A 15927-nucleotide genomic window follows, 5' to 3' on the forward strand; every position below is an offset into this window, starting at 1 on the left:
TGTTAGTTATTTTAGTAATATTTAGCTGTTAATTGTTTGAATAGATTTTCATAAAATATTAAAAGTTAAACGTCACATAGGTTAACTTTTTATAAAACGTTATTTTGACACTATAAAAAATAGCGTTTAGCATTTTGACCAATCTTAATATGGATAATGCATCCATGATTCCAAAAAAAAAAAAAAAACTATGCAAAATTTCCCTCAAAATTCGTTGATTTGCAAGTTACACAATAAGAGATAGCTCTCTCTTTAATTTATTAAATGATGTATTTTTTCTTATCGGTAGAACTTGAATATAATATCTCTCACTCTCCACGTAATAATTATATTTAATATTTAAAATTATTAAAATATATTAATGCAGAAAATATTTAAAAAATAGTACTCCCTCCTTTTTACTTTAATAGCAACAAATTGTCATTTTAATTTGTTCACATTTAGGATTTTGAGAATATATTAATATTATTTTTAAATTTTACTCATATTTATTACGTGTAATTTATTTTTATGTTTACATCTATTTTTTTTTATCATTACTTTAATTGTAGTTAAATTAAAATTTTGACTATACATATAACTAAAAGTTTTTCATTATATTAAGACATGAAAAAATAAAATGTAAGTACTACTCTAATGGTTGTGCTTTAATATGAGATAAAATTAGCATTAATTTTGTAGTAAATGGGGAATTTTTAATTTTAAAAAGGACGATTTAGACATTTCCACTATGTATTTTTAAAAAATCAAATATGTTCTAATAATTTTCTTAATTCGTGTGAAAATATGAAATGTTACTACTGCCTCCATTCATAAACAATTGTCACATCTAAAAAAGTATTAGATTCCAAAATACTTATCACATTTGTGGTTCAAAAGAGTAATAGTTTTTTCCATGTTTACCCTTTGTATATAACTAATAATTATTACTTCAATTCCTCGATAATTTGGTGTTCAAATATGTTAAATTAAATGTAATATACTCAATTTACGTAATAATTTATTACCTTTTTTTTCCTTCCCAAAGATCATGTAAAAGACGAAATTCATTATTAAAATTTTAGGGGAATACTAATAATTATCATAAATATGTAACAAAAAAAAAAAATCATGCTAAATAAGTATTTTTATCCCTTATGGACTGCCAAGAAGTAAGTATGCTGAAAGTGTAATTTGTGTTAAATAATTCAGCCTTTAGAGATTGGCTAATAATAATAATAATAATAATATGTGTTAAAGTATTAATCTTTTCTTTTATTTTAATAAATTCTTTAATATTTATAAAGTGTTTTTTATTTTAAAAAGAAAAAGTCATTTTCCTTTTATTACTTCAACTTTTCTGTAATTTTCTTTTGATTTATCTTTTTTTTTTTTTTTTTTTTTTTTTTTTTGAAAGGCTGTTGATTTAAGTGTACCAAACAGTCGAAAACACACAAAATGGGAGCCTAAAATAAAGTTTGGAATCAATCAATACAAATTAGTCAGAATGCTTTTGACTCTTAGCAACTTGTAGGATACAACAATTATAATATCTATAAGCTTTCTTTATTTTTATTATTATTATAATTCTAGTTGGGGTTAGCGTTTTGTCTCATTATGGAATAGAACTCCGATAAATGGGTGGTAGGTCTTCCTGCATTATCCAAGTTATCAGCACTATCAAAGTCTTTGCTTGATGGTTTCAATGGCAATGGAGTTTCGCGTTCTTCCAACCTTAGCTTTACTCTCCGTAAGCATTATATATAGTAATCTGCACTTTCTTCTACAGAAAAATCGAAGCTTTACATTTAACCAGTATAAGCTTTTTTTTTCCTGCGTAAATAAAACTCTGACTAAAGAAGTAAAGTAATGAAAATTTTAATGGCAGGTGGTGGTAATAGGAACATCTAATGCTGCTCTACCTGCTGAAGTGTATTGGCATTCCAAGTTGCCAAACACTCCTATCCCACAAGATCTTCTGAGTCTTCTTCAGCCCGGTTTGTTCTCATTTCAATATTTCTCTAGAAACGTTATTCATTGCTCTTATTAGTAGAAGTTTCGTGTCATTGCAGCAGATCATCTCATAGCAGATCTGCTGTAAGTAAAAGCATTTATAATTTATGCTTACGAGGCTAATACTTTATTTTCTAATTCAGCATCTGATTTTCTGACATATTGGGTGATTTGACTTTGAAAAAACATTAGCACGCGACTCACATACAGAAGCAATACACCTAACCTGAGCTTGACACTGGGACATTCCCTCTCTTCTTCAATTTTACAAAAGAGAAAAAAAATAAAAAATAAAAAATAAAAAAGATGCATTTGGGATAGAAATGTTTGAAAAATAACGTAGTTTAACTTGGATATTCGTTTTACGTGCGTCGCTCTAGTGCATGATAATTTACATGTCATATGCTTTTGGAAGAGCTATATATTAGTTTTTAGAACAAAAGACCCTTCATTATAATAATCCTTTTTTTTTTTTTTTTTTTTTGGAAGAATTATAGTAATCTTTGTTAACCAAAGCATGAGTTGTTAAAGAATTATTATGCAATGCCTGTGTATGTCTTACCATCTTACCAGTTCTTGTAAGTCCTTGAAGGTTTCTTTTCTTATCTTTTTCTTTTATTAGCAATGCATTCAGATACGGGAGATAAGTCCATTTTTTGGGACATGGGCTTGGCGGATAAGACTTATGATGATAGACGAGAAAAATATGGAAAGCGTTATGATACCACTTTTAAAGAAAGCGTAGATGACAGAAGGGAGAAGTATGGCAAGCGATATGAAAATGCTTTTGAGGAAAACATCGAAGACGGAAGGGAAAAGTATAAGCGCTACGGAGATCCTTTTGAGGAAAACACTGAGGACGGGAGGGAAAAGTATAAGCGCTATGGAGATCCTTTGGAGGAAAACACTGAGGACAGGAGGGAAAAGTATAAAAGATACGAGGAGAAATTCCATAAACATAATCTTCCTAGCTCAACTGTGTTTTTTGTATATAATGATCTTCATGCAGGGAAGAAAATGAAAGTTCATATAACAAAATCTACAAACAAAGCTAGAATCTTGCCTCGTCAAGTTGCTGATTCTATACCTTTCTCAACTGATAAATTGTCAGAAATTTTTCAACGTTTCTCTGTAGACCCTGAATCACGCCAAGGCAAAGTGATGAAACAAACTATAGTGGATTGTGAGTCACCTGGTATTAAAGGAGAAGAAAGATATTGTCCCACTTCTTTAGAGTCTTTGATTGATTTTAGTGTCAAACATGTCGGCAATAAAGCTCAAGTTCTTTTTAATCAGGTAGATGAACCCAAAAGAGTTCAAGAGTACACAATCATGGATGTCAAATTCATGGGAGAAAATCATGTAGTGTGCCACAAGCAGAAATATCCATATGCTGTGTATTATTGTCATGCACTAAATGGCACTAAAGTTTATACAGCTCCATTGGTTGGCGCTGATGCTACTAAAGTCAAAGCAGTGGCTATTTGCCATTCAGACACATCTGATTGGAGCCCAGGACACTTGGCCTTTTTACTCCTCAACATGAAGCCCGGCGAAGGGACAATTTGTCACTTCATTAGAAGTGATACGCTTGTTATGTTATCCACTAATGAAAATACTGGAAAAAATTAACCTCCAATGGTACCAATCTTCTTGGTCGTGCTTAGAGTTTAAGCTTGCTTTCTAGTTGTACTACTACCTATGCTAAGTTTCGCAATAAGCCAATGTTTTTTAAGTGCCAACCTTTGTATTAGAACTTGCTCAACATTTGTGCCTATCTATTGTATGTTGATCCAGTATATATATATTCAGTATGCGTTGAGCTTTAGATTTCATGCAATATATATTATATTTATTATTAATTTTTTATTGAAATTAAAAAACATATGAGGAAATAAAATATTACTGAAGTTTTTAGTATTTGCTGGTGAGCAATCCCACCCCACTTGGCAGTGTGCAATTCTTATACTTTATCGAATTAAATTCACATTTCAACTTTAATTAATTGATTCCTTGAAATATAATTTCTAAAACTACCTAACAAATTCTTTTTTTTTTTTTCTTAAAAGTACCTAACTAAAAAAAATTACTAGTCAAACAGAGAGAAACGCTATTAATTAATTTGGATAGAACTTTAATTTAAAAAGGTCGTTGCAAATAACCTTTTTATTGATTTTCAATAACTAATATTTATTTAGTTGAGATACTAATATATAAATTGATAAAAATTAACACTTTTTTTTTAAAAAAAAATAGCAAATAAAGTGGAAGAAATAGTACGCCAAAAATTAAATTATTATTTATGGCTGAGAGGCTGGGAATTAATGGATAATATAACATAGTGATAAGAGTTTTTACCTATTTATTATTATATTATATTATATAATGATAATATAATATAATATAATGAATTAATCGGGAAAGAGACTTTTACCTACTTATTATTAGCACTACTTTATCTTTATATCATATAATGATAAGGTTGAACAAGTGTATCTATTGTTGAATTTAATTAAAGTCCAACTAAATTTTTGTGTAAGCCACACTCTCACATCCTTGATTATAGTGGCATTTTGATATTTCACGTTTATTATAAAATTTATTTAATTTGTCTAAATTATAATAAATTATTAACTGAATTAAATATATTATTATTAATTTATTATTTGATTGAAAATAATTCAATCATTATAAATATAACTGGGTTAAAGCTTGTAATCAAAACTCATCACTTCCGACAAACAAGCTCTAAATGTCAATTATATAAAAGGGAAAAATGAAAAAAATAATTAATTATCTCAATTTTAATGTTTTATTTTGACTTATATTTAAATTTTACCAATGCTCGGTTACTTTGCTTCAGTTACGTTTTAGAATAAAATAAATCAAAGTAAATATATTAGTTTAACATATACAAAATTTTTAATATTTATTTATCAAAATTTGGTCAGTTTAATTCTTTTAATTTAGTCTTCTAAATTATTTAAGTAATTTTGATTGGACTCTGTTTTGATTGGACTCTGTTTAAATTGACTTTTATTTTATAAAATTATTTTTAATTTCGAGAAAATCTAAATCAAATCGATCCGATCTTAATTCTAATTATGCTAAAATTATTTTTATTCATTGGGAAAAGAATTTATAATTATAATTACAATTTATCATGAAATTTATTTTAATAAATTTATTAATTTTTAATATATATATATAGTTATTAAATATTTTATAGATTAATTAGATCACGCTTCGATTTTGAACCTCCATTTTCACGGGATTGATGATCGGGCGTACTATAAAATAACGTGATATTGTACAAATGTGAAAGGGCAAGAATCCGGTAAGAAAAGAACCATATTCTTATCTCATCCAAATTCAAAATTGATGTTCGACAACGTGGCACGACCGAGAGGATAAGAGTCCTGGCAAACCTCACTTATTATGGTGTATTATATAATATAATTTTTATTTATTTTTTACATAAATGACCATGTGCAGGGTAGGTACCATTATCGCTTTCTTTCCTTTGCATTTTCTTTTTCCATCTTCGCAAAAGACCAGAATTGGAAGAAGGTACTGCTAAAATAAATTGTGGTTTCGGTCACCGGCTACCATTAATTGATGTAACTGTAAATACAATAATTAAAATAATTGTAAATTATATTTTTATTCAAGTATTTTCACATAATTAACTAATTTAATCTTATAACATAATTTTATTCGTGTAGTTTGAACCCGGAGAACGAAATTATCTTTCCATTTATCATTTGATATGTCTAGTAATTATGTAATTACAAAACGAATCTTATATACATATTAACTAAAAGGAAAATGTTTACATTTTTGTCCTTAAGTTTTGATATAATTAATTATATGTTTTATATTTTAAAAATTATGCTATTTTATTTTTATAGTTTGGTTCCGTTAATGACTTAAGTTTCAAATAATGGATAGAAAGTTAATTTCGTTTAATGAAGAAAAACTATAAGAATAAAATAATGCAATTTTTAAAATAAACATATGGATTATAAAAAAATGTAATTCGTTAATAGTAATATCAAAAATTACAAATAAACATATGGATTATAAATAGAACTTTAGTAACTAATAGAGTTCACTGATCTTCTAACGAAATAAAAGAATTCATGTCATTTTGAATAATGAAATTAAAACTAAAAAAATATGATATTAGATCTTTCCTCTTGAAGTTAATCTTGACAAAAGATATAAATTTTTATAGCAGTGTAACTAGTCTGTTAATTGATTTGGACGTCAAAATAATAATTCCTCTGAATTTTCTATAACTTGATTACTTTTCTAATAATTTGCAACATATGACGAATATAAATGAATTTCCGCCGTGGCTATGCGTCGATAGTATTAATGGAAGAACATGTCGCACTACTAGGCTCTATCGATCGAAGATCTGTACCTACAAATCAAGATCTAATGTCTCCAACCAAATAAAATTATATATCATAATTTTGTTTACTAATAAACCCTTATATAAAAAAAAAAAGATAAGAAAAACTCTAAATATGGAGACAACCAACCATAATAAAGTAAAAAAATAGATCTATTATAAGGAAATAAAGCTGAGTTTATTGAAGGAAAAGAAGATTAAAAACAAAAAAAAAAAAATGAAGGGGAAAAGATACTAGAAAGTATGAGGTAGGGGCTACCGCTGATAAATAACGGCAGTGCTAAACTAGATTTAGAATTAAAAACTAGAGAGAAAAGAGAAAGAGATTTATACACGAAAAAGATAATTAAGTATATCAAAATGTAAGGATAAAAAATATATTTTTCTCTTAAAAATAATAAACCGTTATATAAGTGCCTATAATGCTTAGTCTAAGGTTTAGACATTTTTTTCTTTATTCTGTCATTCGATACTATATTCTAATAAGTATTATGACAATGATTACAATAATTTCAAAATTCATTAATGACAGTAAAGTCATTATAAAACCCTTTGAATATAATGCAATTCAGGAAAGTGAGTGTATAAATTAGAATCACATATCTGCATGACTTGGACGTGTATTAATTATTTTCTCCGCATTCATACAAATTATTGGAGTCTATGTGTACAGCAAATCTCACATATAATATTTTATTAAAATATAAATATAAATTTATTAATTTTTCTTGTATCGATCCGAAAGAAAAATCTCGAAGATTTGCTGTACACATTTCTCACTCTATGAATTTGTCTGTTAGGGAGATGAGCGGTGCAGTGATATCCATAATCATTTATCACGTGAAACGCGTACGTTCTCTTTTATTAAATTAAAAAAAAAAAAGACTGAGTCCATAATTTTATTTATAAATTAAATAAATAAAATTGAAAAATTTTAAAAGTATTCCTATTTTATTTTTTAAAATATATAATCAGATATAATTCTTTTTAACTGTAATTTTTAATTTTACTGTTTTAATTCTAAAATGGATTTATTTTCACAATTTAAAATCTTAGTCCTTATAAGTCAATTATTAAATATAGAGGTCAATTACAATAGATCACATTTTTTCACAATTTTCTTTAACATTTTACTTGTATTTTAATGCTATTTTATTGTTAATTTGAACGCTAACGTAAGCGCGGAATTTTTCTATAATATTTAGTAGCAACTGAATAATTTTTAATTTCAAAATTAGTTGTTAGTCTCTCTTTATTTCGGTCATTATATTTTTAATTACATATATGCATATTTTATTTTTAATCGACTCAATTTTATGGACATTTTTTTTTCCTTTATCCCTTTGGAAAAATTGTACTATATATTATATTATATTATTATTATCTTAAAATAAATTTCAGATCACTGTCTATAGCAAGAGAAACTTTAGGTCACGTGACAATCTGACAAAATATTAATATTAATTTGATGAACCATGAACGCAATGAATGGTCACGTGATCCCTGGTGCGGTGTCAGTGTCACGATTATTCTTCTTTTTCTAAAAATAATTATGACATTTCTTTTTATCCACCTTTGAAATGTCTCATTTATCACGTGAAAATGTGTACGGTCTCACTTTAGATGCCGTCCATTCATCAATTTCGGCCCCACTTATCCTTATCACCTTATGGATAATGGATCAATGGTTAAGAAAAAAAAATATATATAAAAATTTCCTCAAAATTCGTTGATTTGTGAGTTATATAGTAACGGATAGCTCTCTCTACGATTTGTTAAATGACATGAAAACTCCTTTGATCGGTCCACTTGAATATAACATCTTTTATTCTCCACGTAATAATTTTATTTAATCTTTAAAATTATTAAAATATACTAATGTAAAAAATATTTTTAAAAAAAATAATATTCCTTTCATTTTACTTTAATTGAGATAAATTATCATTATATTTTGTTTTACTTTCAACTCTCATTTAGAATTTTAAAAATATACTAATGTTTTTTTTAATTATCTATATTTATTAGGTGTAGTTTATTTTATGTTTATATTTATTTTTTTCTTTTATTTTTTTCATTACTTTTAATTATAGTTAAATTAAAATTTTGATTATATATATAATTAAAAGTTTTTATTATACGGAAGAAAATACTTCTTTTAAATGTGCGCTTTCATACGAGATAACAACAAAAAGTAGAGGGTAGTAAGGGACAATCCAGTCGATGTCAGAGTGCGAGGAGGGAGTGGGGACCATTTCTTTTCTTTTCTTTTTTAATTTTTTTGCGGAAATGGACCACACGGGTGAAATAGCCAATGGTCCCTTGCCCATTTTCAAAAGCCAATATGTTCGCAATACTGACCCGATACATTAAATTAGTTTTTGGTAATAGCATCCGATATTGATAATTTAACAAAAAAAATATATACTGAATTCACGTTTGGATTGGTGGAAAAAAATTAGGAAAAATAATAAATAAAGTTTTTTTCTTTGTTTGCGACGAAATGGAGAAAATACGAGGGAAAAGTAAATACTGTGTTCACACGTATTCGATGAAAAATAATTAAAATTATAATTTTATCTGTATTATTGTACCTTCATATATAAAAAATAAAAAATCTAACTGTTCGTAGAAATAAATCCAACCCACCTTGTCCAAATCAAAGTTTCAAGATAGTTCATTTTGTTTTAGAAAATCAAACTGTTTAGATTTAGAAATGAACTGATCTATCAAAAATTAAAAAAAAAAACAGATCGAACCCACCTGATTCAATTTAATTTGATTTCTACAATAATCTTAATTTGATTCAATTTATCCTGAAAATTTTACAATTCTACACGGCGGTTCGATTGGATTTAAAGTCGATTTGGACCATTTGCTTACCCTTAGTCCTGTTTCAAAAAATACTTTGTCTCAACTGGTTTGAGGTTTTATTATTTAAATTTTTAATATAGTTGTGAATATTAAAGAATATCGACGGCATACATTAATAAATTAGAGTAATAGCCATAGGATCGGATGGCTAACAAAATATGATGTATAAAATAAGCTTAAAAATAAAATATTAATCCAACGGCTAAATTTGCTGACTCGTCGATGGTGACCATGTGCTATGAGCTATTGATGTACTAAATGAATGGACTTTTCCTGATCCAACGGCTGATGATTATAATATCTAATCTGATTGGTATTCATAGCCGCCGGCAATAATGCTCTTTCTCTACAAATCTAAACAATGGTTGAAATTTGAGTAATTAAACGAGGCAAAGCGTACTTATATTAAATTAAAGAATATTTATTTTGTGAATTAGGTGGTGGTCTGGTTGGTCTTTTCACTTATATTAGGAATGAGTTCGAGACCTCTCGATCACAGTTGTTTTTACCAATTTGATGAGCCCAAGGGGAGAACTACCCCTAATTGTATAGTCCGCAGTATTATTTCGGCTTATAAACGCCTCTAGTGAATTAAAAAATATATTGATTTTACTTTAAATGACTTAATTATTTTTTAATTATCATATAAAATTTTAAATCACAAATAAAAGTGGATCGAAAGAATATTAAATAATCTATATTATTCTATTATAATTAAATGACTATATACTAATCTAAATTTAATTTTTTAATATAAGAATCAAGGCCATCAAAGTCATAAACTTGACTAATAATCGGAGATAATACAAATAGCTTTATTAATAAAAATACACATAAAATAAGAGTACTGGAATATAAATCCCAACAATTATTTTTTTTTTTCTAAAAAAAGGATATATAACCATAATCTGAAATTAAAAAAAAACGGACAAAAACAATAAAACGGAGGGAGTATTTCAAACTACCTTAATCATGTTCTAATGTCTAATCATAATCCTTTTTCTTTTTCTTTGTTTTTTTATCAACCTTTCTTCAACCAATATCACATTATTGATTCTGTTAATCTTTGCTATCTATTTTAACAATCAAAATATAAATCTTTTCTTTTATTTTAATAAATTTTTTAATATTTGTTGAGAATCTAGGCCTAGGAGCAGTTAATCGAATCAAATTCAATTATTTATTTAATATTGGGCTTATAATGAGTTGGACTTACCTTTAACACAAAATGGCCTAAGCCATTTTGGTTGGTTCACCCTTCACATTATATGTCCTTTTAGTTAGTTGTATTTATCCAATGTGGGATTACCCACGTATTCCAACAATATTCATAACATATTTTTCTTTTAAAATAAAAAGTAATTTCATTTTCCTTTTATTATTTTCTTAAGTGTACCCACTAGAAAACACAGGACATCGGAGGCCACAAAAAAAAAAAAAAAAAGTTAGGAATCAATCAATAAAAATTTATCAGAATGAATTTTCGACACGTAGCTACTTGTAGCGTACATCAATTATAACGTCTCTTGGCTTTCCTTTTCATTATTATTAGCATTTTCTCCCATTATGGAATAGAAGTCCTATAAATAGGTGATAGGTCTTCCTCCATTACCGCACAAGTTATCAGCATTATCAAAGTGTTTGATTGATGGTTTCAAAGGCAATGGAGTTTCGCGTCCTTGTGACCTTAGCTTTACTCTCTGTAAGCATTATAGTAATCTCTTCTTTCTTTTACGCAAAAAAGAAAATCGAAGCTTCACCTTTAGCCAGTTTTAGCTTTAGTTAAAACTCTGATCAAAAGAAAAAAAACGTGGGTTTGATATATAATGGAAATTTTAATGACAGGTGGTGGTAATAGGAACATGTAATGCTGCTTTACCTGCTGAGGTGTATTGGCATTCCAAGTTGCCAAACACTCCTCTTCCACAAGATCTTCTGAGTCTTCTTCAGCCCGGTTTCTTTCTCATCTTAATATTTCTCTACTAACATTATTCATTGCTCTTATTAGTAGAAATTTCGTGGGCATTGCAGCAATACGGGTTAAAGTATTTTTCTGCAGATCAATATATTTCTTTTTTACCCCTCCACTGGAGAGCAGATCAAATATAATGCTTTTATAGATAATATACTACCTTTTTTTTATTTTATAATATATGGGTTTAAGGTTGTAGATCAGCCTTTTTTTCATGTTTTTTAAAAATTTATTAATTAGTAAATATTTATCTTTTATTTTTAAGTTAAAGAACATTAATCAATATTAATATATTTTATTTGATGGATCATCTCTTAGTTTGTGTTGTAAGTAAAAGCCTTCAACATTTATGGTCATGAGGCTAATATTTTATTTGACTTTTTGACATATTGGACGATTGACTTTGAAAAAACTTTTGCACGCGGCTCACTGACAGAAGCAAGATATCTAACCTGAACTTGATACTGGGACACTCCCCACTCTCCCTCCCTCTCTCTATCCCTTCTTCAAGTTTAGAAAAGAGATAAATAAAAAATAAAAAATAAAAACGATGCACTTTTAGCAAAGAAATGTTTCAGAATAATGTAGTTTAACTACGTAGCTTTTGGTTTCGACATTGATCGACAACATGTTACATGCTTTTGGATGAACTTAGTTTTTAGAACAGAAGACCCTTCATCATAACAATCTGTCTTTATGTCCTTCAAGAATTACTGTAATCTTTGTTTACCAAAGCTTAAGTTTTTAAAGAATTATTCTTCAATGCGTTGGTATGTCTTTTCAGTTCTGGTAAGTCCTTGAATGTTTCTTTTTCTTATTTTTTCTTTTATTTGCAATGTATTCAGATATGGGAGACAAGTGCACCTTTTGGGACATGGGCTTGGCGGATAAAACTTTTGATGATGGAAGAGAAAAATATGGAAAGCGTTATGATGTTGCTTCTACAGAAAGTGTAGATGATAAGAGAGAAAAATATGGAAAACGATATGAAAATGCTTTTGAAGGTGTAGATGATAGGAGGGAGAAATATGGAAAGCGATATGAAAATGGCTTTGATGAAGGTATGGAGGACAAAAGGGAGAAATATGGCAAGCGATATGAAAACGCTTTTGTTGAAGGTGTAGATGACAGGAGAGAGAAATATGGGAAGCGATACGAAAATGCTTTTGATGAAGGCATGGAAGATAGAAGGGAGAAATATGGCAAGGGATACGAAAATGCTTTCATCGAAGGTGTAGATGACGAGAGGGAGAAATATGGAAAACGTTATGATGCTGCTTTTCAGGAGGGAATGGATGATAGAAGAGAGAAATATGGCAAAAGATATGAAAATGCTTTTGAAGAGGGAATGGACGATAAGAGGCAGAAATATGGGAAGAGATATGAAAATGCTTTCAGTGAAAGTGTAGATGATAGGAGGGAGAAATATGGGAAGAGATATGAAAATGCTTTTGAAGAAAGTGTGGATGATAGAAGAGAGAAATATGGAAAGAGATATGAAAATGCTGTCAGTGAAAGTGTAGATGACAAAAGGGAGAAATATGGGAAGAGATACGAAAATCCTTTTGAAGAAAGTATAGATGATAGAAGAGAAAAATATGGAAAGCGGTATGAAAATGCTTTTGAAGAAGGTACGAATGACAGGAGGGAGAAATATGGGAAGCGATATGAAAATGCTTTTGAAGAAAGTGTAGATGACAAAAGAGAAAAATATGGAAAGCGGTATGAAAATGCTTTTGAAGAAAGTGTAGATGACAAAAGAGAAAAATATGGAAAGCGATACGAAAATGCTTTTGAAGAAGGTACGAATGACAGGAGGGAGAAATATGGGAAGCGATATGAAAATGCTTTTGAAGAAGATACAAATGACAGGAGGGAGAAATATGGAAAGCGATATGAAAATGCTTTTGAAGAAAATGTGGATGACAGAAGAGAAAAATATGGAAAGCGTTATGATAATGCTTTTAAGGAAAACACGGAAGACAAAAGGGAAAAATATGGAAAAAGATATGAAAAGAAATCTCATAAACATAATTTCCCTAACTCAACTGTGTTCTTTATATATAATGATCTTCATGCAGGGCAAAAAATGAGACTTCATGTAACAAAATCTACAAACAAAGCTAGAATCTTGCCTCGTCAAGTTGCTGATTCCATACCTTTCTCAACTGATAAGTTGTCAGAAATTTTTCAACGTTTCTCAGTAGACCCTGAATCAAGCCAAGGGAAAGTCATAAAACAAACTGTAGAGGATTGCGAGTCACCTGGTATTAAAGGAGAAGACAGATACTGTCCCACTTCTTTAGAGTCTTTGATTGATTTTAGTGTTAAGCATGTTGGGAATAAAGTTCAAGTTCTTTTTAATGAGATAGATGAACCCAAAAGAGAGCAAGAGTACACAATCATGGATGTCAAATTCATGGGAGAAAATCATGTAGTGTGTCACAAGCAGAAATATCCGTATGCTGTATATTATTGCCATGCACTAAATGGCACTAAAGTTTATACAGCTCCGTTGGTGGGCGCTGATGGTACTAAAGCCAAAGCAGTGGCTGTTTGCCATTCAGACACATCTGCTTGGAATCCAGGACACTTGGCCTTTTTACTCCTCAACATGAAGCCCGGAGAAGGGACAGTTTGTCACTTTATTAGAAGTGATACGCTTGTTATGGTATCTATTGATGAAAATATTGAAAAAACCTCCAGTGATACCAATCTTCTTCGTCATGCTTAGAGTTTAAGCTTGCATTTTAGTTGTACTAGTACCTATGCTAAATTTCGCAATAAGCCACTTTTTTAAGTGACAATCTTTGTATTTGTGTAACATGCTCAGCATCATATGTTGCTCCATATGTAAAGTTAGTATATTGCACTACAATGTTCTGCTTAATTAAATTTATTGAGAGTTTAGTGCACTTGTTTCTCGTGGACATCTTAAATAATTCCAATTTATGACTAAAATGTGAAATATGAGCTCGACTATATACTAGAACAAACAATTTTAAATTAATTTGATCATTATTTTAAATTAAGCGCTTAAATCCTTAAAAAAAAAAAAAAAAAAAAAAAAAAAGCGCTTAAACGCCTGCCAACAAATTGAAGAAAGCCCAAATCCATTGAGGCCCACTGAATCTATCGTATCGTTATGATATTAAAATGTGGTTAATCTGAGCGAGTAATTGGATCAAAAGCCCAAATTAGAGATGAGCATAGCGTATCTTTACAGTGTGGAAGGAAACGACAAGACAATACGTGACGTTTTTGTCTTGTTGTAGAGAATCGACGGAGACAGTAATAAGAAAAAAAATTTAATTTGTCTGTTTGCCAGATGGCCTGTGCACGTGATATTCATTTACTTATACTGGAAACACGCAAAAAATTCCTTCCAGTTCCAGTGTTGTGAAATACATAAAATTTAATCATATAAAATAATTATCGTGACTTTATGAAATAAAATTATTATATACATTTAAGTAATAATTAATTATATATATATATATATATATATATATGTATACATATTTCAATTCTATTTTATTTGTAAATTAAATAAATTTCATATTTTTAGTATGGATGGAGACTTCTACACCTTATTGATTGATAATTTGACTTCATATTTACTCTCTTAGGTAATGAATTGACAAAAAATATTCCTATTTAATATCTATTATTTTAATATTTGAACTATAATTTAGTGATTAAATGAAAAAATGTAGAGAAATCCATTGGATCAGCCACAAGGATGACATGTTAGGATACCGGCAATAAAATTACGAGAATAATTAAGCAGCGGAAAAATAGAAATGGGATACACAGAAATTTACGTGGTTCACCTTCAACTGTTTTAGGGCTACGTCCACGGGACAAACTCCGAATAATTCTTCCACTATTAAAACAATAGTAGGTACACAAAGAGAGTAATACAAAAAATATTGGCATACAAGTGTTTTCCAAAAACACCCGAAAACAATCCTCACTATTTTTCTCTCCCCACGGTTTAGGATACTAATCCTAAACGCTAACACTCTCTCTCGCTACATTTTTCTCTTTCTGCTGTGTGCGACAACTGAGGAAAATCCTCCCCTATTTATAGGAGAGGAAATGTGAGTTACACACGGCTCTTCATTTAGATTGGTTGCCAACCTTCTGCCAACCTCATTAAATAATACTTTTTTTTTTCTTTTCAAATTTATCGTGGGTTCCACTTGAGTGGGCACCGCACAACACGACAATGGCAATAAATGGCTGGATGGAGGTGACAGGACGACCATGGATGCGATAGAGTAGGATTGAAGGCTATCGCACTGGATGTATGCATGGAGATGGAAGAGAGAAATTGTGGGGCAATATTCCTAAATGGAGCAAAATAAAAAAAAAAATGTAAATTCTTTTTTAAATACGGCTCAAGAAACCCTCATCTTCTTTCGCTGTTTCTCAAGTAAAAATTTATTCTAACATTTTACGAATAATATCTGTAAATTCATTTTGGATCTACCAAAAGAAAGATCTATTGTCAATGAATGAGTTACAGACTATTGACTAACGTATCAAATATAATTATGGCGCGTCTTGTTTGGTTTTGTTTTGTTTTTTTTTTTTTTTAAATTAAGTATGCACATTTTATTTTTAACCTACTCAAATTTTTAAGGTGCATGAGCAGTTTTTCCTCATT

General features: G+C 29.1%; 2 protein-coding genes across 4 annotated transcripts; both read left to right on the plus strand.

The window, feature by feature from the left end:
• Nucleotides 1-1587: 1587 nt before the first annotated feature.
• On the plus strand, nt 1588-3806 carry LOC105648323 (BURP domain-containing protein 6). 2 transcript variants are annotated; one of them, XM_012234672.4, is made up of 3 exons: nt 1588-1729; nt 1868-1976; nt 2615-3806. In XM_012234672.4, the coding sequence occupies exons 1-3, from the start codon at nt 1676-1678 to the stop codon at nt 3622-3624; spliced, it is 1173 nt and encodes a 390-aa protein (XP_012090062.1). In that variant the 5' UTR covers nt 1588-1675; the 3' UTR covers nt 3625-3806. The 2 variants fall into 2 exon arrangements, with proteins under 2 accessions (XP_012090062.1, XP_037491216.1); XM_037635288.2 differs by having other exon boundaries at nt 2627-3806.
• Nucleotides 3807-10837: 7031 nt separating this feature from the next.
• LOC105648324 (uncharacterized) lies at nt 10838-14170 on the plus strand. Of its 2 annotated transcripts, none has more exons than XM_089715339.1 (3): nt 10838-10985; nt 11129-11237; nt 12101-14170. In XM_089715339.1, exons 1-3 carry the CDS (start codon nt 10932-10934, stop codon nt 13987-13989), a joined length of 2052 nt encoding a protein of 683 aa, XP_089571465.1. In that variant the 5' UTR covers nt 10838-10931; the 3' UTR covers nt 13990-14170. The 2 variants fall into 2 exon arrangements, with proteins under 2 accessions (XP_089571465.1, XP_089571464.1); XM_089715338.1 differs by having other exon boundaries at nt 10899-10997.
• Nucleotides 14171-15927: the final 1757 nt, after the last annotated feature.

This window comes from Jatropha curcas, chromosome 10 (assembly GCF_041381405.1).
Source record: "Jatropha curcas cultivar XTBG-Jc1 chromosome 10, XTBG_Jcur_1.0, whole genome shotgun sequence".
Lineage (NCBI taxonomy): Eukaryota > Viridiplantae > Streptophyta > Magnoliopsida > Malpighiales > Euphorbiaceae > Jatropha > Jatropha curcas.